This window comes from Cibotium barometz, chromosome 42 (assembly GCF_041138505.1).
Source record: "Cibotium barometz isolate CiBa-2024 chromosome 42, ASM4113850v1, whole genome shotgun sequence".
NCBI classification, from domain to species: Eukaryota; Viridiplantae; Streptophyta; class Polypodiopsida; order Cyatheales; family Cibotiaceae; genus Cibotium; species Cibotium barometz.
Window position 1 is genome coordinate 4424179 of NC_141087.1, and position 23722 is coordinate 4447900.

General features: G+C 40.9%; 1 protein-coding gene across 1 annotated transcript; it reads right to left on the minus strand.

The window, feature by feature from the left end:
* Positions 1–19981: 19981 nt before the first annotated feature.
* LOC147614084 (aluminum-activated malate transporter 2-like) lies at positions 19982–22685 on the minus strand. Its single transcript, XM_086780360.1, has 6 exons — positions 22247–22685; positions 21967–22107; positions 21589–21861; positions 21261–21409; positions 21016–21159; positions 19982–20895 (listed from the first exon to the last, which is right to left on the minus strand). Exons 1-6 carry the CDS (start codon positions 22683–22685, stop codon positions 20245–20247), a joined length of 1797 nt encoding a protein of 598 aa, XP_086636486.1. The 3' UTR covers positions 19982–20244.
* Between the last annotated feature and the right edge of the window lie 1037 nt (positions 22686–23722).

A 23722-nucleotide genomic window follows, 5' to 3' on the forward strand; every position in this document is an offset into this window, starting at 1 on the left:
GTGCTTACCATACCTCTTATGCAGCAACAAACAAAGTGGGATGGAAGAGATGTGCAGGCACACGCATTGCTTGCTTTGTCAAGAGGAGTATCATTCCTCACATTCGGTCATGTAGGACTATTAAACATGCTTGGGATGCACTTGTGTCATTGTACCAAGTACATATGAAGCACATGTTACTTATCTATGCAAGCAATTAAAGTTAGAGCATAAAAATAAGGGAGACATCATGGATAGTTTCCTTACAAAAATCAAGGATTTTAAGGAGCAATTGGCCAGTGTATATCCTGACATTTCATTGTTAGTGCCTATTGTCTTGAATGCATTGCCGAACTTGTATCAAAGTTTTGCTTCTACCATCAGACTCGTGAGATGAAAGGCAATCCAAATGCCTTAAAGTTTGAGGAGTTGGTTTCTGTGTTCTTGCAAGAAGAGCAATCCAAGCAAAATAGATTTACCATGCATACAGAAGATCAAGCTTTTGCTGCCAGTTCACAAAGAGGAGAAAGTAAATCCTTTCCTCAGGGTAGTAACAAGCCCAAAACCAGAGTCATCGGGCAAGCCTGCAAACAAGGAAGGCGACAAGACAAAGAAAAAGGGCAAATGCAACTATTGTAGGAAACCTAATCACTACATTAATGAGTGTAGGAAGCGGCTAGAGAAAAGAAAGACTCAAGTATGGCTGTAGAGCTGATGCATCGGCATCTAATGTAGAAAACAAAGAATCTGTAAACTATATACATAATGATTAGGCTTTCATTATGCAATGCAGTTTTGACCCTTTTGCATAAGGATGTATGCATGGTTGTTTACAAATGTACATGTTTGGTATTTTGACAGTGGTGCTAGTAAGCACATTACTTCTCATCATAGTTTGTTCTCATCACTTGAATCCGCTCCACAAGGAAAAACTATTATATGTGCAAATAACTTCTTGTAAAAGGAGTTTGTAAATTTGTTCTCACTACTGCAAATGGTGGAACAATCACGCTCTCAGATGTTTTATATGTACCAAGGGCCAAGAAGGACTTGTTATGTGTCTCCACAATTACTAAGGCTAGCTTAGTGGTTGTGTTGATGACAGGTGTATTGACATGATCGTAGTGATGGCAATACAATTGTTGCTTATGTGTTGGAATTAGGGTTAGGGTTGCAGCAATGCACACAGACAAGATAGAGAAGCTTGAGAACACACAAACTCACTAGATTAGAATAGATAAATGTGTGCCAGATACAAAAGATAAGTATACACCCCAAAATGAGTAGGTAAGAGGGTGTACATACACACCGGGGAAAAAACCTCCTAGTCAGGGAAAAAGTGCCCCAGTGGTCCTAAGTGTGTTCACACACATCACTACCATATAATGCTATGAATCCCCCCTAGAGTGATGATGTGAACATGTACAGGGTATGGCCAATTAGCCCTGAAAAGGCAATAAACCCAAAGCTTTACGAAAAGCTTCAAACTTTTCACAAGGAAGAGCCTTCGTGAATAAATATGCCATGTTGTCATGTGTAGGCACATAGATCAAGCTGATCTCTACTGCAGAGAGTCTTTCCCTAACATAATGGTAATGCACCTTAATGTGCTTAGTGCAAGCATGAAACACTAGGTTCCTTGCAATTGCTAATGCGCTCTGACTGTCAGTGAAAATCGTAGTGCTAGGACGACTGTCCAACACCCAAATTAGCCATAAGACATTTGAGCCACACACAATCAACTGTAGTTGTAAAAAAAGCTGCCCTGTACTCAGCTTCACAACTGGAAGTGGCCACTGTAGGCTGCTTCTTGCTGAGCCATAATATACATGAATCACCAAGGTGAAAGCAAAACCCACCACTAGTAGTGGACACTCGTGTGTCATAACATCCAGCCCAATCTCAATCATTGAAAGCATGCAACTGTGACTCACCCCCCTTTGGATAAAATAATCCAAAATACTGAGTGCCCTGTAAATAGTGAAAAACTCACTTAAAGCCTGCCAATGCTTTGTACATGGGCTATTCATAAATCTGCTCAACTGTGAGACCACATACTGTATATATGGCCTCGTGTTATACACATAAAGAAGAGATCCAACAACTTGTTGATACAAACTAGCATCAAAAGAAGAGATCCAACAACTTGTTGATACAAACTAGCATCAAAAGAATCTCCTGCATCTTGAAGACTAAGTTGAGTACCTGTCTCCATAGGTGTAGCCAGAGGTTTACAGTCTTCAAGATTAAACCTCCTCAGTAGCTGCTATATATATTTAGACTACACCATACAATGCCATCATTGCACTGCATAAACTGAATCCCCAAATAGTAATGCAAGGGTCCCAAATTTGACATCTCAAACGATGACTGCGAATCAACCTTAAAGGTTAATATCTGATCTATATCGGGTCCCATGAGAGCAGCATGTCATCAACATATAGAACGATGACCAAAAATGTGTCCTTACTCCTCTTCACATAGAGGGTACTCTCTGTTGGACTGTTGCAAAAATCATTTGCAACCAAGTATGCATGAATCTTCTCATACCATTCTCTAGGAGCCTGCTTAAGGCCATAAAAAGCCTTTTTCAACCTGCATACTTTAGACTCTTCTCCTTTCATAGCAAAACCAGGAGGCTATGATACATGCACCTCCTCATGTAAATCACCATCCAGTCTTAATGTCCAACTGACGTACATTTCAGCCATGATGTGCTGCCAAAGCAATGAGACACCTAATGGTAGTCATACGAGATGTGGGTACAAAAGTCTCATCATAATCAATGCCCTTTTGCTGGGAAAACCCCTTTGCAACAAGTCTGGCCTTGTAGTAGCGATCAATGCTACCATCTGCTTTGCGTTTTAACTTGTAAACCCACTTAGTACCAATGGCCTTCTTGCCACCATGAGGTAGATCTGTCAAATACCAGGTGTCATTCTTCAGTATAGAGTTATACTCATCCTACATAGCATGCATCCAATGATCCTGTGCTTCCTCCAAGGAAATAGGTTCCTCCTCATTACATAAAGTAGAAATGCGAACATGATCCACATGAGAATAATTTGCATGATGAGAACCTGCACGAGTTTTACTAGGTAAAGGAGTTGCCAACTTACTATCCCTCAATGTCTGCACAAGCCATTTTGGCATATGCCTAGATTCTTCTATGGCTACTCTCTCCTCATCCACTACATCCTCAATAATTGCCTCATCAAAAGGCTGATTTGTAGGCTAATTTTGCACCTGCAAAGGCTGAATTTCAACACTTGGTTAAGCATTCAAGTGCTCTACATATGGCTGCCCTCCATTAAACAAAGTTAGGAGCAAATCAAACATGTCATGTGAGCATACATTCTACTGTTTTTTGCATAAAAGTATGGGCTGAACTGAGTTTTGGACAAAAACAACATCTCTACTTACCAAAATCTGCTTTGAGACCGAATGGTAGAGTCTATATCCCTTGCTTTCTGAACTGTATCCCACAAATATGCATTTAATTGTCTTATCATCAAGTTTATTGTGTTTTTGCTCAGGCACAAGAGCATAAGCAAGACAACCAAAAACACGTAAATGAGCCACAGAAGGCTTCCTGCCATGCCAAGCTTCATATAAGGAGTTTTAGACTGCAAGGCCTTAGTAGGGCATTTGTTCAACACATAGTTTGTGCACATAGTTGCCTCTAACCAAAAACTATGAGGTAAATCTTAGGCTTTCACCATACATCGTGCCATCTCCATGAGAGACATGTTCTTCCTCTCAGTCACACCATTTTGCTAAGGTGTGTATGGCACTGTACATTGATACCTTATGCCTTTTTCAGCTATATATGCATGAAATTCCTTGGACATATACTACCCCCCTTGATCTGAACAAAGAGTGCCAACTTTACATTCACATGCATTTTCAGCCATGGATACAAAGTGCCTAAAGCACATAAAAACCTCTGACTTCTGCTTTAATGGATACACCCAGCTATATCTGGAGTAATCATCAATAAAAGTGACAAAGTAGAGATATCCCCCAATAGTGACATGTCTAGCAGGGGTCTCAAGAGTTGGCAACTCAAACACCATATCATGCCTTTAAAGACATAACAAACTGCCATAATTCAAATGGCCAAATTGTGCATGCCATAATTTTACATCACTCATAGCACGAGTCGTAGTAGAGACTAAGCAAGCATCATGCTTCAACTTCTCAAATACATCCATCTTATATAGACCATGAAACAAGGTACCTGAGACAATGATAGAATAACCATCATTTCTATCATGTACATCTGTCATCCACAAATTTCACCATCAAGCCTGACAAGGCTAAGGCTGAAACTAACAGTAAGTTCTTCTTAATGCATGGCACATATAAAACTTTAGAAAGAGTAAATGTGCCCCCATTTGCAGCAATGAGCACAACTCTACCGACTCCTTTGACAGGATATGAAGAACCATTTGCACATGTGGCAGTTCGTGCACTTGGGACAGATTCCAAAGATGAGAACAATTTTTTTTTGAAGTAATGTGCTTACCAGCACCAGTGTCAAAGTACCAAGCATTCGATTCTGCCACCCACTGACATGCATACATCTCATGAATAGAAGGGTCATAACTGCAATGTACAGTCCATGCCCAATCATCTCGAGCAAAACTTACAAATTCCTTCTTCTCTACACTTGGTGAAAATGTGCTTACCAGCACCACTGTCAAAGTACCAAGCATTCGATTCTGCCACCCACTGACATGCATACATCTCATGAATAGAAGGGTCATAACTGCAGTGTACAGCCCATGCCCAATCATCTTGAGCAAAACTTACAAATTCCTTCTTCTCTACACTTGGTGAAAATGCATCAGCCACCACAGCCATGCCCGATTCTTTCTTTTTCTCCTTCTCTAGCCTTTTCTTGCACTCATTTATGTAGTGCCCTGGTTTCCTGCACAATAGTGACACTTGCCCTTCTTTTTAGACTTATCACCTTCTTTCTCTGCATCCTTACCTGAGGATTCTAATTTTGGCTTATAGCCACCATGCAAAGAAGCTTTACCTTTGCCTTTCTGACTGGTAACAAAAGCTTATTCACCAACTCGCATAACAAATCTGTTTTGCCTAGACTGCTCTTCTTGCAAGAGTATTGAAACCAACTCATCAAATGTAAGGACATTTGGATTTCCCTTCATCATCATGAGTCTAAGGGTAGAGGTAAAACTCTGATAAGAATCTAGAAATGCATTGAGAACTGTGGGCACCAATGTACTATCAGGATATATCTCATCAACACCAGTGAACTACTCCTTAAAATCTTTGATCTTAGTCAAGAAGCTATCCATTGAGTCTCCCTCATTTATGTACTCAGACTCCAACTATTTGTGCAGATATGCAACATGTGCTTCATTGTGCACCTGGTATAATACAACAAGTGCATCCCATGCCTATTTTTGAAGTCTTACATGACCGAATATGAGGAATAATGCTTCGCTTCACAAAAAGTGTAAGCAATGCATGTGTCTGTGTGCATCTCTTTGATCCCATCTCATTTGAGCAACAATTGGAGATACTGGTGGTGCATGTGGAGGAGCCACATCTATATCAAATTATACTTCAAATGTACCTACAACACATGGTTGCACTGGTAGTTGTGAAACAGGACGAGTTTCACTACCCCTAACCACATTCCAAAGGCCTTTAGCAACATTACATGCCTCATCATATAGGACCACAATGGGTAGTTAGTCCCATCAAGTTTGTCCTCAGTATAGACAATATGTTGAATACATCACTACTACCAACCATGACTATCTACCAAATGTAAAATCTTTCAACACACTACAAGTACTCAGTATTCACTAAATGCAACCGTGGATAGGTGCCAACAACTGACTAAAGCACCTGCAAAGTGTATGAAAAATAACACAAAGTAGAGAATAGAGTGTTACTGGTGAAAGTATGATGGTCGATGTTGTTAAAGACACTGTAGATGCTGCTACACACCAAATCTTTGCCGCTACAAACACCCAAAATCAAGTAGAATCAATCTAAAATGACGCCTCTCCAGAACGTATGTAGAAACCTTGCGGTGCCTAAAACACGCCCGAATCGCACCGCGAACCTCAAAAATTTTTGTATACTTTGTAGTCAACACACTACAGTGTATACCTTCTTCTCCTAAGAGGGTATCTCAATCGAAGACAGAAAAACAGGGTCGTGTGAGGAGGGAGGCAGAATACTAGATCAAGTGTCAAGGAAGCTAGCTCTGATACCAATTGTTGGAATTAGGGTTAGGGTTACAACAATGCACACACAAGATAGAGAAGCTTGAGAGCACACAAACTCACTAGTTTGAATAGACAAATGTGTGCCAGATACAAAAGATAAGTACACACCCCAAAATGAGTAGATAAGAGGGTGTACATATGCACGAGGGAAAAAACCTCCTAGTGAGGGAAAAAGTACACACCCCAAAATGAGTAGATAAGAGGGTGTACATATGCACGAGGGAAAAAACCTCCTAGTGAGGGAAAAAGTGTCCCGGTGGTCCTAAGTGTGTTCGAACACACACATCACTACCATATAATTCTACATTCTCATACTGTGTCTTATGGTCTTTACAAGCTAGATGCATATGAAAGACAAAAGCATAATGTATGTACAGTTTCTACCCACAAAGGCAATGGGTGATGCTAAGTTGTGGCATGCACACTTTGGTCACTTGAGTTTGCTACATTTTCATCGATATGACATGGTGTCTAAGCTGTCACATCTTGAAGCGCCTATCAAACATGTTTCTGAGGGCTGTATTCTTGGAAAAATGCAACACAGCATCTCCCAAAGATGGTTCAACTAGAGCTATCCAAAAATTACAGCTTATACAAAGTGATGTATGTGGGGTCCTATGAGGACACCATCTATTAGGGGCTACCTCTATTTTGTCACATTCATTGATCATTATTCCATGCATATCTAGTAGATAAGTACACACCCCAAAATGAGTAGATAAGAGGGTGTACATATGCACGAGGGAAAAAACCTCCTAGTGAGGGAAAAAGTGTCCCGATGGTCCTAAGTGTGTTCACACACATCACTACCATATAATTCTACATTCTCGTACTGTGTCTTATGGTCTTTACAAGCTAGATGCATATGAAAGACAAAAGCATAATGTATGTACAGTTTCTACCCACAAAGGCAATGGGTGATGCTAAGTTGTGGCATGCACACTTTGGTCACTTGAGTTTGCTACATTTTCATTGATATGACATGGTGTCTAAGCTGTCATATATTGAAGCGCCTATCAAACATGTTTTTGAGGGCTGTATTCTTGGAAAAATGCAACACAGCAGCAGAGCAGACATCATCTCCCAAAGATGGTTCAACTAGAGCTATCCAAAAATTACAGCTTATACAAAGTGATGTATGTGGGGTCCTATGAGGACACCATCTATTAGGGGCTACCTCTATTTTGTCACATTCATTGATCATTATTCCATGCATACCTAGGTTGACATGGAACCTCAAATACTTTTTGAAGAATAATACAAAACTCACATAAACATCAAGAACTAAACCATAGAATTGAACCAAACTAACAAGATGACCATAAAAGTGCCTGAGGTCAGATGGAGGAGGAGATATTTCTTCAATGAGTTTAATGTGTATTTGAAAAAACAGGGAATTCAGATATAACTTACATGCAAGTACAACAAAATGGTGTTTTGCTAAGAGGAAGAACATGCACATTGAAGAGGTTGCTCATACATTAATGGCTAAGAAGAGCATGCCTCATCATTAATGGGCTGAAGCAATTATGATTGACTATAGTTTACATTATAAACAGGACCCCCTCCATCATGCTCTCATTCACAGCATGGCATCAAAGTAGAGGTTGAGTGATGGTCCTTATGTGTGTTCTCTTCTCTCTCTCTCTCTCTTCCTCTTGTGTTCTCTTCTCTCTCTCTCTCTCTTCCTCTTGTCTACTCTCTCATGATCTCACTAACCATGGCATCGAAGTAGAGGTTGAGCTTTCCATAGTACTCTCTCTCTCTTTTCTCCCCACCCATTTATAAAGCAACAAAGGAGGCAAGGTTGAGCATCCTAGCTCTCCACAAGAGAGGGTTACTCTACAAAGAGTGGCTAGAGGTGCAAGCCAATAAGACCCTTGCATTATTCTCCTTTCCTTCTTTCTACCTTGCAAGGCTCAAGTGTTCTCAAATCGGTGAATAGACCATAACATGCTTTTGGGAACATGAAGCAATAGAAAGTTCAATTAAAACACAAGTGAAAACCATCAAAATAATGATTGAAAAAACCCAAATAAAAGGCAAGGTAAGATTAAGAAACTATTGGAATTGTCAAAGAATATACTAACTATGTTCTACTAACATAAGTTTTGTTAAGCTAACAAGCTGATTAGAATCATCAACTTGGTCATTAAAATAGTTCTTAATAAATTTGAATGGGAAAATGAGATTTTTATTTTTTATCTTGAGCATCATCTCTTGGCATGTAAGTTAATTCTACGTACTTAAATTTTAGTAAAGTTACTCCTACATCCATTACATTGTACCATTTGTGTGATGGACTATGTTTAGCCTTATTGATGCAAGGTTCATTAGGGGACTTACCTTTGTGCCGTAGTAAAGAAATCTACATGTACTTGCATGTCCACTCCATTCTAACGCTGTAGTGGTCCTCAATCCTTTGGGTATGGAGTAATGCTTGGAAGGTGGGCTATGTAGGCACCACCACTCACACAACACTGCTAGCCTCACACACTCTAGAAATAGAGAAGAATAAGAGAATCCCTCTATGGCATAAGTATGCAACAATTGCTCTCTTAACATACACACATCACAGAGGAGAGAGTCTCATAACACAACTGTTTAGAGAGGATGCAAGCAATTTCTGTCTCAACATACAAACATCCACACATAATATAGGGGAGAGTCATACACAAGAGACCAAGAAGGGACACTCTGGTTGGAACATGAGCATCGTTGAGAAGAATGTCAGGGAGAAGGTGAGATTGAGTTCCTTTTTTTGTAAGCAATCTTCTCTCACACACATGTACAAGAAAAGATAAGCATAGAAGAGAGGGATGGGTGAATTTTCTTCGTACTTCTTCACTTCTCGGCGATAACCATATTATAAAGATAAGAGTACATACTGTATGAAAAAGTACTTAACTGTATTATAAAGATAAGAGTACATATTGTATGAAAAAGTACTTAACTGCTTAACTATACGAGCAAGTTGTATAACTATGCCATAATTCTTGTAAACCAAAGTGGTTGTTCTACAGCCTATAGACCACTTATAACATATCACCCATAACCTCGAAAACCATGCCAATGCCATAAGTGCAGAGGTGTCATCCTGGTGGGCAATCCATATCCACACTAGTTGATCTCGATGTCTCAACAATCCCCCTCGAGCTTAACTCCATACCCTACACTCCAAGTAGGCTTCTAAACGTGTGAAAATTCTCTGTGCTTAATGTGTTTATGAAAATATCAACCACATGATCCTATGTTATTGAAAAAAAACCAAATGCATATCACTTGCTAAAATCTTCTCCCTCACCACAAAATGATAATGCACCTCAATGTGCTTTGACTATGTTACTCGCCAATTGTATGTCAATTGTATGATGCTCATGTTATCACAACAAATGACAATTGCCCTGTCTATGGACTCACCCATATCTGCTAATAGCTTGTGTAACCAAGCTACCTCACATGTTGCCCTTGTAGAAATGCCCCTATACTCAACCTCTATACTTGACAAAGCAACATTTGGCTGCTTTTTGTTGCTCTAACTTATAACAACACTCCTAAAAGAGGACATAAAGCTGCTAGTAGATCTCATGTCAGAGACATTACTAGCCTAATCTACATACATGTATACTTCTTCCTCCTGAAAGTCACCATGTAAAAATGTATTCTTTGCATCTCTGATGTAAAGACCATCCCTTAGCTAACGGCTATAGCAATGATTTCTCTCATGGTTACCATCCTAAAAAACCGGATGTCTCCTCATAGTTAAATCGATATATCTATGTATATCTCTTCTTAACCAATCTTTCCTTAAATGTTAATAGAACCATTTTAATTATCTTTCACTTTGTAGACCCACTTACATCCAAGTATCTTCTTTTTCTCAGGCAAAGGCATGGAATCCCATGTCTCATTAGCATCTAATGTAGCCATCTCTTCATCCATGGCATCTTCCCATTGTTTATGTCCAAGTCCTTAAAAAATGGGGTGCTGCCTCATGTATAGCTTTGACTATATATGGATTGCATATCCATCATATATGAGGCTGTCCCATTGAATATCTAACTCTAGTCAATTTACATACACATGTATCACTACGAGGTGTTCTCAACACTACTATGGCTCTTTGTACACTAGTAGTAGGTGTAACAACATCTGGGATCCCAAACTCCCCATCAAGGCTTTATCATGACCAAGATCTCCCTATCATCAAAGGAATGACCTACTGAAATATAAGGCATACATTATAAAAGGTAGATTCACCTTTTCTTTTACTTTGCGTGATACATGTGAACTTGCTAAATTTTCAGCATATGTATTGACATTGATACATCGAATGCCTAACATTCTACCTCAACCTTTCTGGTCAAGTTCTCATAATAGACCCATTGTTTAGTCTCCTAGTCCATTAAGCATCTCATAATAGCCTACTATTAGTGGACTCTCCTAGTCTAATAAGCATCTATAGTTGCTTCTTAGCATTTAATGCACCCATCTAATTCTTTTCTTTAGCCTTTATAGAATGCTTCACTAGCATATACCAACTACTCATTTCATCAAACACAATATCCCTACTCATCTTATTAAACACAACATCCTTGCTCACTTACATATCATTTGTAGTGGGGTTATAACATCTCATGCATAGGGGTGATTTTGGACTTGTAGATTGGTGATGCGTTTCAATCCTGCAAGTAAGATCCAACGTTTATCAATGATTTTGGTGTAGCAATGCTTCTAGCATAACAGTCCCTTAACATTTTGACTTACCTTGGATAATCAACATTAACAAGAGGAAATAACAATGTTTCTAGTTATGTTAACCAAAATTTCATCAAGTAGGCAACATTGCATACCTTTGAATCGTGGTAAAGAGATAGGTAAAAAAGGTAGGTAGATAGGTTGGTCGTTTATGTGGATGGCTTGATTATCACTAGTGATAGTGATGCTTTCTAGTAACGACATGTTTTATGTGTTGATTTACTTCATTGTAACCAATGATGCATCCTTGGTAAAGGCATATGGTGTATGGACTTTTTGAGGCTTTTGATGCCTTAGAGTTATGTGGATCCATGAAACTATGCTTTTGGGGATGAATGAGCATGAGTACATGCTAAAAGTATGGGCGTAGGCATGATGTATGGACTTTTTGAGGCTTTTGATACCTTGGAGTTTTGTGGAAACATGAAACTATGCTTTTGGGAATGGACTGAGCATGATGAGTACATGCTAAAAGTATGGGCATAAGCATGAGTTTAGGCACTCTATTTGTAAGTGGATCTTTGGAGCCAAGGGAGAGTGTTTTTTTGAGTGCCTTGTAAAAAGGGGATAGATGGAGGATTAGGTATTCTCGAGGAGGTGTTGAAAGATTCACGTGTCATCGACATTAAGCAACACATTACAATTGGTTAGGCAAGTTTTGGCAACCGATTTGCAAAATGTTAAGGGAGGTGATGCCTTAATGTTTTGAAAACATCATACATTAGAACACTCTTTAATGAGCTACTGTTACCGGAGTGACCACTTGATATGGTATATTAACTTTTGCATCAATTTTGGGGGAAACTAAAACAAAATTTACTATACACACGACTGAACTAAAGAAGTTTGATTCAATAAAAAACCATGCAGAGTGAATTGAAAGTGATCATATAGATTAAAAGCATATTTCATAAGCTTTGAGTCTTGACCAACTTAGCATTTTCCTATCATATATGGATCTTGGACAGCATTGTATATACTTAAAATTTTTAAGATTTAGGGTTTTGGTTAGATAAAGCTTCTTAAGTGCAAGAACGCAAGAATGGGACACCATTTAAGGGGTCAAAGAGCATATTTGAACTTTTCATAAAAGACAAAATAGATAGTATTTGACTAAAGTCAAATGCATCTTCACATGAGCTATAGATCACCCCCATTGGATCGCTTGTTGAGGATCTATAGTCATTTTTCTATTTTTAGTTATGAATCACAAAAGTCATATTAGAGAAAGGTTACCCTTGGACTGAAGTGAAACAACTTACATATTGGAAAATTAGAGATCGTAAACTTTCCACATCAAGCTAGAGAAATCCTAAATCGGACATTATTTTGATGGTTAACCTACTTGAACAGGCTTCCAGCTATGCTAAGGGAAAGACCTAAGAGGTTTTTGGAAGTGTTACAAGATGCCAACGTGGAGCTTAACATGCAATTGATGAAGAGAATGTTGCTCAAGTTCATTTGGGTAATGATAGTGGTCATACTATTATGGAACAAATGCATGACATGAGGATATGGGGATGACTAGTACAAATCCTCCAATGAGCATGGAGATGCAATAAATGATAATGATGATGTGTTCTACGTATGATGGTATGGAGAAGAGTGGGATTTTCCATGGCCTCTCAAACACTAAGAGACTTGAAAAATCTACACTGGGGGCACTAATTGCTAATCCAAACATGCTCCGATGGTGACCAAACTTTGCGAGCATGTGGTGGGGGTGGGTCCCCCCCACAAGCATGTGGGTCCCCCCCACATGCTTGCAAAGTTGCAAAGTTTGGTCACCATTGGAGCATGATTGGGTACGAATACATGGAGAAGAGAGGGATTTTCCATAGCCTCTCAAGCGCCTAGAGACTTGAAAAATAATCTGCACTGGGTGCTAATTGTTAATCCAAAAAAGCTCCAATGGTGACCAAACTTTGCAAGCATGTGAGGGCGGGTCCCACCCACATGCTCGCAAAGTTTGGTCACCATCGGAGCATGTTTGGGTATAATGGTATAGAGAAGAGCGGGATTTTCCATGGCCTCTCAAGCACCAAGAGACTTGAAAAGTCCACAATGGGCACTAATTACTAATCCAAACATGCTCCAATGGTGACCAGACTTTGCGACCATGTGGGGGTGCATCCCCCCCCACATGCTTGCAAAGTTTGGTCACCATCAAAGCATGTTTGGGTACGATAGCATGGAGAAGAGCAGGATTTTCCATGGCCTCTCAAGCACCAAGAGACTTGAAAAATCCACATTGGGCGCTATTTGCTAGTCCAAACATGCTCTAATGGGTGACCAAACTTTCTACGAGCATGTAGGGGTGGGTCCCCCCCACATGCTGGCAAAGTTTGGTCACCATGGCCTCTCAAGCACCAAGAGACTTGAAAAATCCACATTGGGCGCTATTTTTGCTAGTCCAAACATGCTCTAATGGGTGACCAAACTTTCTACGAGCATGTAGGGGTGGGTCCCCCCCACATGCTGGCAAAGTTTGGTCACCATTGGAGCATGTTTTGGGTACGATGACATGGAGAAGAGCGGGATTTTCGATGGCCTCTCAAGCACCAAGAGATTTTCGATGGCCTCTCAAGCACCTCTCAAGCACCAAGAGATTTGAAAAATCCGCACTAGGCGCTAATTGCTAATCCAAACATGCTCCGATGGTGACCAAACTTTGCGAGCATTTGGGGCCGGTCCCCCCCACATGCTACAAAGTTTGGTCACCATTGGAGCATGTTTGGGTACGATGGTATGGAGAAGAGCGGGATTTTCCATGGCCTCTCAAGCACCAAGAGACTTGAAAAATCTACACTGGGTGCTAATTGCTAATCCAAACATGCTTTGATGGTGGTGACCAAACTTTGCGAGCATGTGGAGGTGGGTCCCTCCCACATGCTCGTAAAATTTGGTCACCAATCAGAGCATGTTCAGGTATGATGGTATGGAGAAGAGCGGGATTTTCCATGGCCTATCAAGCACCAAGAGACTTGAAAAATCTGTACTAGTGCTAATTTCTAATCCAAACATGCTTCGATGGTGACCAAAATTTGTGAGCATGTGGGGGTGGTCCCCTCCACATGCTTGCAAAGTTTGGTCATCATCAGAGCATGTTTGGGTATGATGACATGGAGAAGAGCGAGATTTTCTATGGCCTCTCAGCACAAGAGACTTGAAAAATCGGCACTCTAACCATGAACATCAACTAAAATGAAATCATTCTCAATATATTAAAAAACTCATAATGATATAAACATCAACTAAGTATATCAGAATGTGAGCTAACCCAGCTACTTTGGGTTTAGCCACTAACTCAACAGATCAAGGCATAATGAAAATGAGCTACCCCAGCTAGTCTGAGGTTTGTCACTGCCAATAAATCTAAGTACAATGTAAGTGAGCTAACCCAGCTAGTGTGAGTTTAGTCACTATCAAAACGGGAATCCAATTAATATCGTCATCTTTAATTGGTGTGGTTGACGTGGACATTGAGGCTGTTGTGTGCACGTCAAGGAGGCTGTGCTGGCTGTGGGGGTCGTCAAATATCTACGGGGAGGTTTGTCTCAAAGGCAGGATCATAAGATGGTGTTGGTGTATCGGGAGCTCACGAGTCCCATAAGTTGCCTACAGCCCTCTCTCTCTCTCTCTCTCTCTCTCTCTCTCTCTCTCTCTCTCTCTACGTCATGCTACTGCAAGACGTCTCTGTTTATAAAACCAAAATATGTAATCAACAATGGTATGTGCTTGCTACTCTATGCATGCAAGCTTCTTTGCTCTATAAGGACACGTTGCTCATGGGAAGCAGCACTGATGCCAGCACCATCGCCTGAGGTGCCACTAGAACCAGCACCACCCACACACTCATGTGATGTGAGGTGGCTCTCCTGAAGGACTCTCTGGTATGCATCAAACTTGTTGCACTTCACTCAATCTCTGGAGGCACCTCAAGCTCTTGATCTTTGTCATCGGACGGCGTCGAGTCCTATGTTAGTAGTTGAGGTAAAATCAAGTGGCCTGCCAGTCCTAGCATCTACTCAAGAAAAGCCTGGGTGAAGATCGTCAATGCCAAGAACTCTATATGTCGCTAGGTCTCGACGCATGCTCGACAAGAGGGGCATGCCGAGAAGCGTACTAGCTCCTCGATGATGTAGGACAAATGGAAAAAATGTCCACATCCTAGAGCATATCCACCAGTACTATCAATGTCCTCGAGGCATAGAGCACAACATGCATCATGGAGGAATGGTGGTGCATTTTGAGGGAGAGGTCATGGAAAAAACTCTGTAAAAAAAACAAGCCGTGGATATAGAGGCAAGTAAGGCACTATCACGTCTGAAGAGCTACGAAACTCCAAAACATGCAGCATCAACTGCTCTGCCCTATGCTGTTTAATTTGCTCCATAACCATGTGCTACTCGGCCTCAACTCTACCTCAATAGGCTTACTCAAAAAGTAAAGCATACAAATAATTGATTAGTCTCTTTCATTAGGTATTACTTAAAGAAATTTATAACTTTAGACCTTAATTATAACTCTTTTACGTACAAGGGAAACCTTAATACGTACAAGGGAAACCTACCTGCTGGATGTCAGACTCTCTCGCATGGCGTGCCTCTGCAGTGGCTGCCTCTGTTATCTACAATACTACTCTAAGGTGGTCAATCTCTGCTCTTGCCTCTATCAACTCCTAAATGAGTCTCTCACTGGTAGGTGTGGGACCCTACATGACACAATCAACCATGCTGCTCATTTTAAAAATATAGAAAAGTACATATAAACATGTAAACAAATGACTGTGAAAAACCTTAAGAAGTAATAAATATATGTAAATACCTCGACATTTGTCAGTAGCGATCGTGAAAAAAAGTGAACCACATGCTGGATGCTCTCTGTGGTACTCCATACGCCGATACCCATCTAGGTGCCAAGTGCCTCGAGCATCGACAAAGGCACAAACGTGGGATCTGTAGTAGCAGCTACACGAAGGGTTGGTGGAGGCCACCTACCCTGGTCCTGGAGACAACCTTGACCAACACCACCACTAGGCCGATGGCTAGTGTAATCCACCTTCTCCCTTAAGACAAATTCCGCATATAATTTCTTTGCAAAGTATATGGGAATCTGACGGTTGCTTGGCATCCTCCCATATGCGGCAACATATCGACTATAGATATGTGCCGCCATACAAGGATGCAAACACCGCGAAATAGTAAGGGGCTTCCCGCCTAGGCCGCATCCCACGGTTATCAAGGAAAAGGTCTAAGTAGGCTCCATCCCTAATCAGACCAAGCTCACAGACCTGATGATATGTCAGGCCATGTGACACAGGAGAAGTGCGATGGTGAGCTATCCACTCATCTACATAAATAATATCGTGAAGGCTACGAAGGGATCATAGCATCGCCTCTAAGTCTGACACGATATGTAATGTAGACGGTGTGTCTCTAGCAATCCTACTACGGATAGCCGCTAACTCATGGTCTATCTCTGCAACAATGAGGTCTACAATAGATGAGCGGCCCTCCTCGTGGTCCTCCTCGCATGACTCCATGCTAGAACCTAGGCCTAACACAAATGTGAAAGGCCAATGTGAAAGGTCTAATGTGAAAGGTCTAATGTGAAAGGCCAATGTGAAAGGTCTAATGTGAAAGGTTCAATGCTTAGTGCTAAGTAGCACTAATGAAGCTATAAAACAATACTAATGAGCCTAGTAATTGCTAATCCAAATCAAGAGAGCAAGGAGAGTGAAAATGACGTGTGAGAATGAGGCAAAAAAAACTTTTTGGTTTTATAACCTCGGTCGAGGTTCGGTGGCATGCATTTTAGAGTTTGCAAGATCAATGCCCCGGATGTAGCCGTAATTTTAGGGTTAGTGAGACAAACAGCCAAAATATGCGTTTGATTTTAGGGTTGGTGGTTGATCGATGGGACTGCGATTTGAAATGCATATCTCCTTTGAGATACATGGATGGCTTAGATCTTGAGTGAGTACCACAAACGAGGTTTGTTTGACAATCGCGATTCACTTCATCTTGCAACCACCCACCAAGAGTATTAATTCAAGGCATGCAAAATCTTCATTCTCGTGTGAGATGCATGCACATCATACATGCTCATGTTGGATACATGCGAAGGCCGCCTGCATGTGTTAAACACTCTGGCTATGACATTTTGTGGTTATGGCTTAGCTGATGTCAGGCACTCTGTTTACAAAATGACTGGTTGCGGCATTTTGTGGGTTATATCTCTGATCATGAAGTCGGTGCCGACGGCAAGGTGCTTTCATGACAATGAAGGGTAGCTACTTCGCTCCGCCTATAAATTGGGCCGTGCAGGTGAGTGCACACACACTCACTTTTAGCCTGTATTGTCTGGTGTTTTTCTAGCTATGTCTATCGTGCTAGCAACAACTAGGAGCTCCTCTCAGGTAACTTAACGCATTTGATTCACTAGTGTCTGATAGGGAATCCTAGGAGGGCTTTCATAATATTATGTTTGTGCATATTTTGAGAATCTCTTGGCTCTGCACAAAGCCGCGGACTGATATGAGATCGGTATATGAATATTATACCTATGGAAATCCCATCTTGGATTTTGCATGTGTCTTATATCTGAACATTAATCACCTGGTTTTTGCTATTGGTATATATGATGCTGCGTGGACTGTGTATATGTTGCTATGTTTGAGATGAACATTTGAGGTTTTTTCACTAGGGCATAGAATAATGGGAGACCAAGTCCCATGATTGATTTTTACGCTTCTTTCCACAACTCATTGACTACTCGGCTATGTATGATACATTGAGTCGATGACAAAGAAGAGACTCAGATTGTGTATATGCTTTAGACGGGTTACAAAAAGCTTATCGTTAACAATGTGCAAAATTTGAACACTGCATGGACAATGAATAGCCAAGTCCCATGATAGTGTTTTTTCATAATGTGTTTGTGGTTAAGCATGGTATATTGGTTCAATAATGTAAACAAGACCCACATTGTGCAAATACTTTAGATGGACATCTCATCTCGAATCTTCTTGTGTAATATCTGAATTCTGAATGTTTTTCATCAAGTTCTCTAAGTGCTATTCTGCGCGGCCTAATGAGTTGTTGAGGTGATTAACATAATTTTTTTGAAATCTACGGGGGCCCCAATATCCCATGCATTTTAAATATTGCTTCACATAAAACCTGTATCTCTCTATGCAATGATGATTGTCTTTGATCATAACCTGGTGTCCTCTTTTCATAGGCTTATGATATATGGTTGTACATTATATTGTTTCCATGTGTGCTTTGCGGAATGTCCACGAACAAAGGTTAAAAGAGGCACAGTACATCTCTGTTCTTTGAATTCTTGCAGATATCTTGGTCACAATAAGATTGTAGAGGAGACCATTGATTTGACTCTTGCATATGTTCTATAGGAATAAAACATTAGCTAAATTACTTGGTTGTTTTGTTTTTGTATTCTCTGGTTTCTAACAGAGGTATGTGTTTTAAGAAGGCATTATCAGTTTGACCTCGGGCAAATATTATGTTTGCTATTGTAAACATACAATTTCAGGTTACAATGATTAAATTTGCATTGGTGTTATGAATACATAGGCCCTATTTATCTGATTGGTCGGGGATCGTTAGAAGAATATCTCCGATTATTTAATTAAACTATCAAACCTTGATTAAGGTATGGAGCATGAGTTCTATTGCAGACTCGAGTAATGACTAGTCTTATGGTTGACTTCTTATGTGGGACCATCACTAGTGATAATGGATATATATTTTCTTGTCTTGATACAAGATTGTAAAATTATAATGGCTGACTTTTACCTTGGCCATCATTACACACAAACTAAGGGTCTATTTTCAAAGGGTTTGACCTTAGGATAATACTATTTCCTTGCTTACACATAGCACAACATGCTATAGGGTGATGGACCCTATTAGAGCATAAGACTAGGATTATTTTGAGTGACATCTATAACACGTAGTAGATCCTATGACACATGTACTACACATACGGGATAACAATTGGTTTTGTCTGTATGGATGGATGCAGATAACAATATCTATTCTCTCAAAATATCGTTGGGTTTATGCTCCATGGCAAATGTTTTCAAATAATGGAGTCACTGGCTCCACTTGCTTGTAACATGATTATTGGATACAAATTTGTTGTTATATAATCATGTTTAACATTTTTACTGGTCAATTTGGATAAGGTTCTTGGATTTTTCTGACTTGCTGATGTAGAAGACTGAAAACACACACACACATTCTCTCTCTCTCTCTCTCTCTCTCTCTCTCTCAATCTTGCTCACTCTCTCAACAATTACTGTGTATACTTAGGATGTGGACAATACACACTACATGTGAATACAACCGAATCTAGTATTATAATCAAGGCACTGGAGGCGAATAAGATCACATGCCTAATAAAAACTCTCTCCTTAAAAATGTTGGTAGAAAACATCGGTACTCGGTAGATCTCTTGTAGTGCATGTTCTTGGATTTTATAGATTTTGGAGAGGAGATGCATGAGAAGCGTTTGGAATGTGATCTTGCTACATAGGCCATGTTGGTTTTCTCTATAATTGTTATACTTCTAGTAGACAATCTATCTTTAGCTAACACATTATTTTTATAGTAGAGGTTACTTGCAATATTTAAGCTTTTATTGTTGTACAAGTACATGATGTCATGGAGAGCTATATTGGAAGAGAAAGAGTGAACTTCACAAGGATTTACAGCTTTTGTATAGCACCACAATTATATTACCAAGACTTTCACATGGACAAGTATAGAATCTTTTCTCTCATTCATTTATATAAACTACAAACTTTAGCCCGTAAGATTTTGTTGGGAGAATGAGCCACGTTGAGGTGTGCTCATGGGCAGCACCCTTCATTATTCTTTAAAGTTTCATCCAAAATTTTTACTTTCATTAATGAAAATATTATTCACAAATCATGTGCTTGAATTATCACCACAAAAAATATTATGTCGATGTTACATTTTATGCCCAAATGCCCAATTAGCACAAATCATGTGCTTGAACTATCACCACAAAAAATATTAGCATGCTACATTTTATCAAGCATCCAGGAAGGCTTCCTCCCTGCTTCGTATCTACTTTTTTTTTTTGGCATATTCATAATTCATAAATTAACAAATCGGGCCATGTACTGCACGGGTCATCTTTTCTGCCATTTGATTCTATGCACGCTCATCAAAAAAGTCTTCTATAATGGATGAATTTGTGATGACGCATGCTGCAAAATAAGCTTCTCTGTATTGTATCTTTTGAGATTAGGCCTCTTGGCCCATGATGGTTTGGGCTCCTCAGGTTCCTTGAAAAGAGCCTGCTCTTCTAACTCTGCCACTGCTCTCAGAAGAGGCTGTAGGCGTGACACAATTTCGATTAACAAGGTGGCGACAGTCGTCACAGACAGAGATTCGGTGAACTCCTTACACCTCTGCAAACGTAGTTCCTCGTCCAACGTGAAATAGGTTGCATCTCCTGCAGCCGCTGACGTTGTGATATTACGATTATAACTGTTATCCGGCAAAGTTGGGGGCGGGCGGAGAAGCGTAACAAAGGACAGTCGCTCATATTCAGGTAGATGATGATCATCATGTGCAGTAGTAGAAGAAGTTGCTCCACTATCATGACCATGTTGTTGGGCTTGTTGAGCAGCATCGTAGTTGTAAGACTCCATGGACGCATGTAGGTGCAACACAGCTCCATGCAAGGCTTCCAGCATGCACTCCTTCGACCTACGGGTTTTGCGGCACTCTTTGAGTCCATCCGCCAGCTCTCGAAGCACCCTCACAACCTCCGAGCTCATCCGCATGCATGGCTGCGAGAAGATCTGCCGCAGGGAGTCAGGAGCCTGCAGGCGCGCGCAATCATTCGCAACACGCGCTCAATTATATCATACTCATCTACATAGTGATTAAGTTATCTCTGCAATATGACCTACGTTCAAGAACTGCGCTGCTAAAAGTCAAACCTGTATTTCCGAGAGTACGCACCCATGCAAAGCGCAAACGCTATACGCGCAATGCCGTAAAATCGCACCCACTTGAAGGCATTTTCCCCACGGATACATGTAGCCAAAACGGCCATGCCAGGGCTCCCAGCTTGCATAATTGGCCTGCACATCATTAATTCTCACTGTTGATGTTTCCTTATTCTTGGTTTTCTACAAAAAAAAAAAAAAAAAGCAGATGAGGGATACTTGTTTAATTAGCTTACGAGAGACTCCTCTGTTTGCTTGGAAAGGAGCACGGCCCTGTAGCCTTTGTAAATTGGGTCGTCAAAAGGTTCACCTTTACATATTTTGGAAGACCTTCGTGGCGCAGCTGCCAGCTTTTCTATGCCAAAGAAATACTCTCTCGTACAGCCTGCGCAGGGTTCGAAATATGGTCTCAATTTCATCAAACAAAATGAAAAAATCAACAGCTTCTCATCCTGTGCCTATCATCGATGATCCTGTGCGAATTACAATATCAATACTGTACGTATATATCATCATAGTACCGGCCAGCTGGGGCGCGGAGATCATAGCATATAATGATCAAACCTTCAATGGCTGCAGCTAAATCATCGAAGTTGTTAACGATGAGATTGTGAAGGTCCTCTCCTGCCCACACCGGGCATACGAACACGCTCACCACAACGCACACCAAACAACCTAGAATTACAGTCAACATACGGTCAAGAGCAAGATCCACGTTGTCGGAAGCTCGGTAGCCAGAGACAACCACCAGGCTGAATGTGAGCAAGAACATGACAATGCCATAGTCGTATTTGGCTTTTATTTGTGGGAAGAAGCGGGCGTAAGTGGTGGCCATGGCTGTCAATGTCGAAACATTATGTAAGCAGCTACACATTACTTTTGGCCTGAGTAAATTATAAGAACTTAACTTATATATTATGGTTTGATCAAGCGGTTTAGTACCGATGACAGATATGGAGCATCCCACAATATAAGGTGCTATGGCTGGTCCGCTCTTGTTTGCGACATGATCAAAGAGCAGACCCAACGAGGCAGCGAAGATCGTTCCCAGCCCTCTGTTCAAACCTTTGCTCAGCGTTGCGCCTGTTACGACACCACGTTTACGTCTAGTGTCGTCAAAGTAAACAAGCAAGCATTAAGCAGTAACGATATTCAAGAAAAGCTAGAACAAATTGATCGAAGATGAATATATTCTTGAGGAAGAGCAATAGTATATATTCACCTACTGTGCATTCGAACACAACAACGACCGTCAGGACCGCCCACAGAACATTTTTACCTAGCCTCTCGTACACTGCCTGCAAGAGTACGGTGCAAGAAACCAAGGCCAAAGCCAGGCCAGCTTTGACGGAATGGACCAATCTTCTCCCGTCAAGCGCTGCACATGCGCGTTGCGTCCAGCACCAAGATTTCTGTCTCCACTGCGCGCACCTGCTAGCGCTGGCGCTGTTGTGCCGCCCATCGGAGGACGTGGACGACGTTGTGGAAGGCCGAGTAATATGATCAGGCACTTCGGCTGCATTGTACTCCACGTCGTCCTCTATCTTATGATGCGGTAGCGCATGCACTTGGGTGACACCACTGGCAGCATCTGCACACGGAATCTTCTTAAGCGGATCATCAAGGTTGCAAGAAAAGGAGAGATGAAGAAAGAGCGGCATCCGATCTTAGAGCTGCGCCAAAGAGAGCGATCTCCGCGGGAGCATACAACCGCTCATAGGTACTTATACCATGGCTTTTAGGGTGGTTTCACACTCTGCCCCCTGAAAACCGTTACACCACCAGGCATGCGTACGGCATAATGCAGCAAATTGCAGAACAGGAGATTATAATTATAATTTGCTATCTGCAATTAGAGACAATTTCTTGAGTTTAGGAATTATAAATTAACGTGACTTGTTTTTGTTATGTTTCAGCTATAATTAGTGATAAGTGGATAAGGTTCCGGAGTGGACTAACGCTTAGATTAGATTTATTCTCTCCTTGCTTGTAGGAAGATGCTTTCAAATATAGGAAAGCATCTTGCCATTTTATTTCAAATGTAACAGCTCTAGTCAAACGGTCACTACAATTTATACTGACCTTAGTTTGTATAAAGAGACACTCTCTTTCATTCGGAAATATGATCAAACTTGCAAGGTGTTAGATACTCAAGTCTCTCTCTCTCTCTCTCTCTCTCTGCGTACTCTACTCATTCGTCTCACCAACCTCATACACTACAAGAGCTTGAGGGCATACCGACGCTAAAATACCGACGCAAATGTCGAACGTCGGTATGCCCGTCATAATGTTGGAGGAGACAAGTCGGGCGGGGTTTTTTCAAATTTTTGTTTACCGACGCGTATACCGAAGCACATACCGACGGTTATTCCGAATCATATACCGACGCATAATCCGTAGCATATACCGACGCATATTCCGTAGCATATACCGACGCATATACCGACGCTCGTAAGTTTTTTACAGCCGAGAACGTATTTTCTGATTTTTTCGCAGACAGCGTTGCAGAGTTGCAGAGAGGGTCTCTTTCTCTCCCTCTCCTCTTTTTTCCTCTCTCCTCTTTTCTCCTTCTTTCTTCTTTTCTCCTTTTCTCCTTCTCCTAATATGTTCTTGCTTTTACTTTTTAATTGAAGAATTAGGACGGGGAGTGAAGCTAAGATGAGATCTCAAGATGAAAAAGGCTTGTGGATGGCTAAGT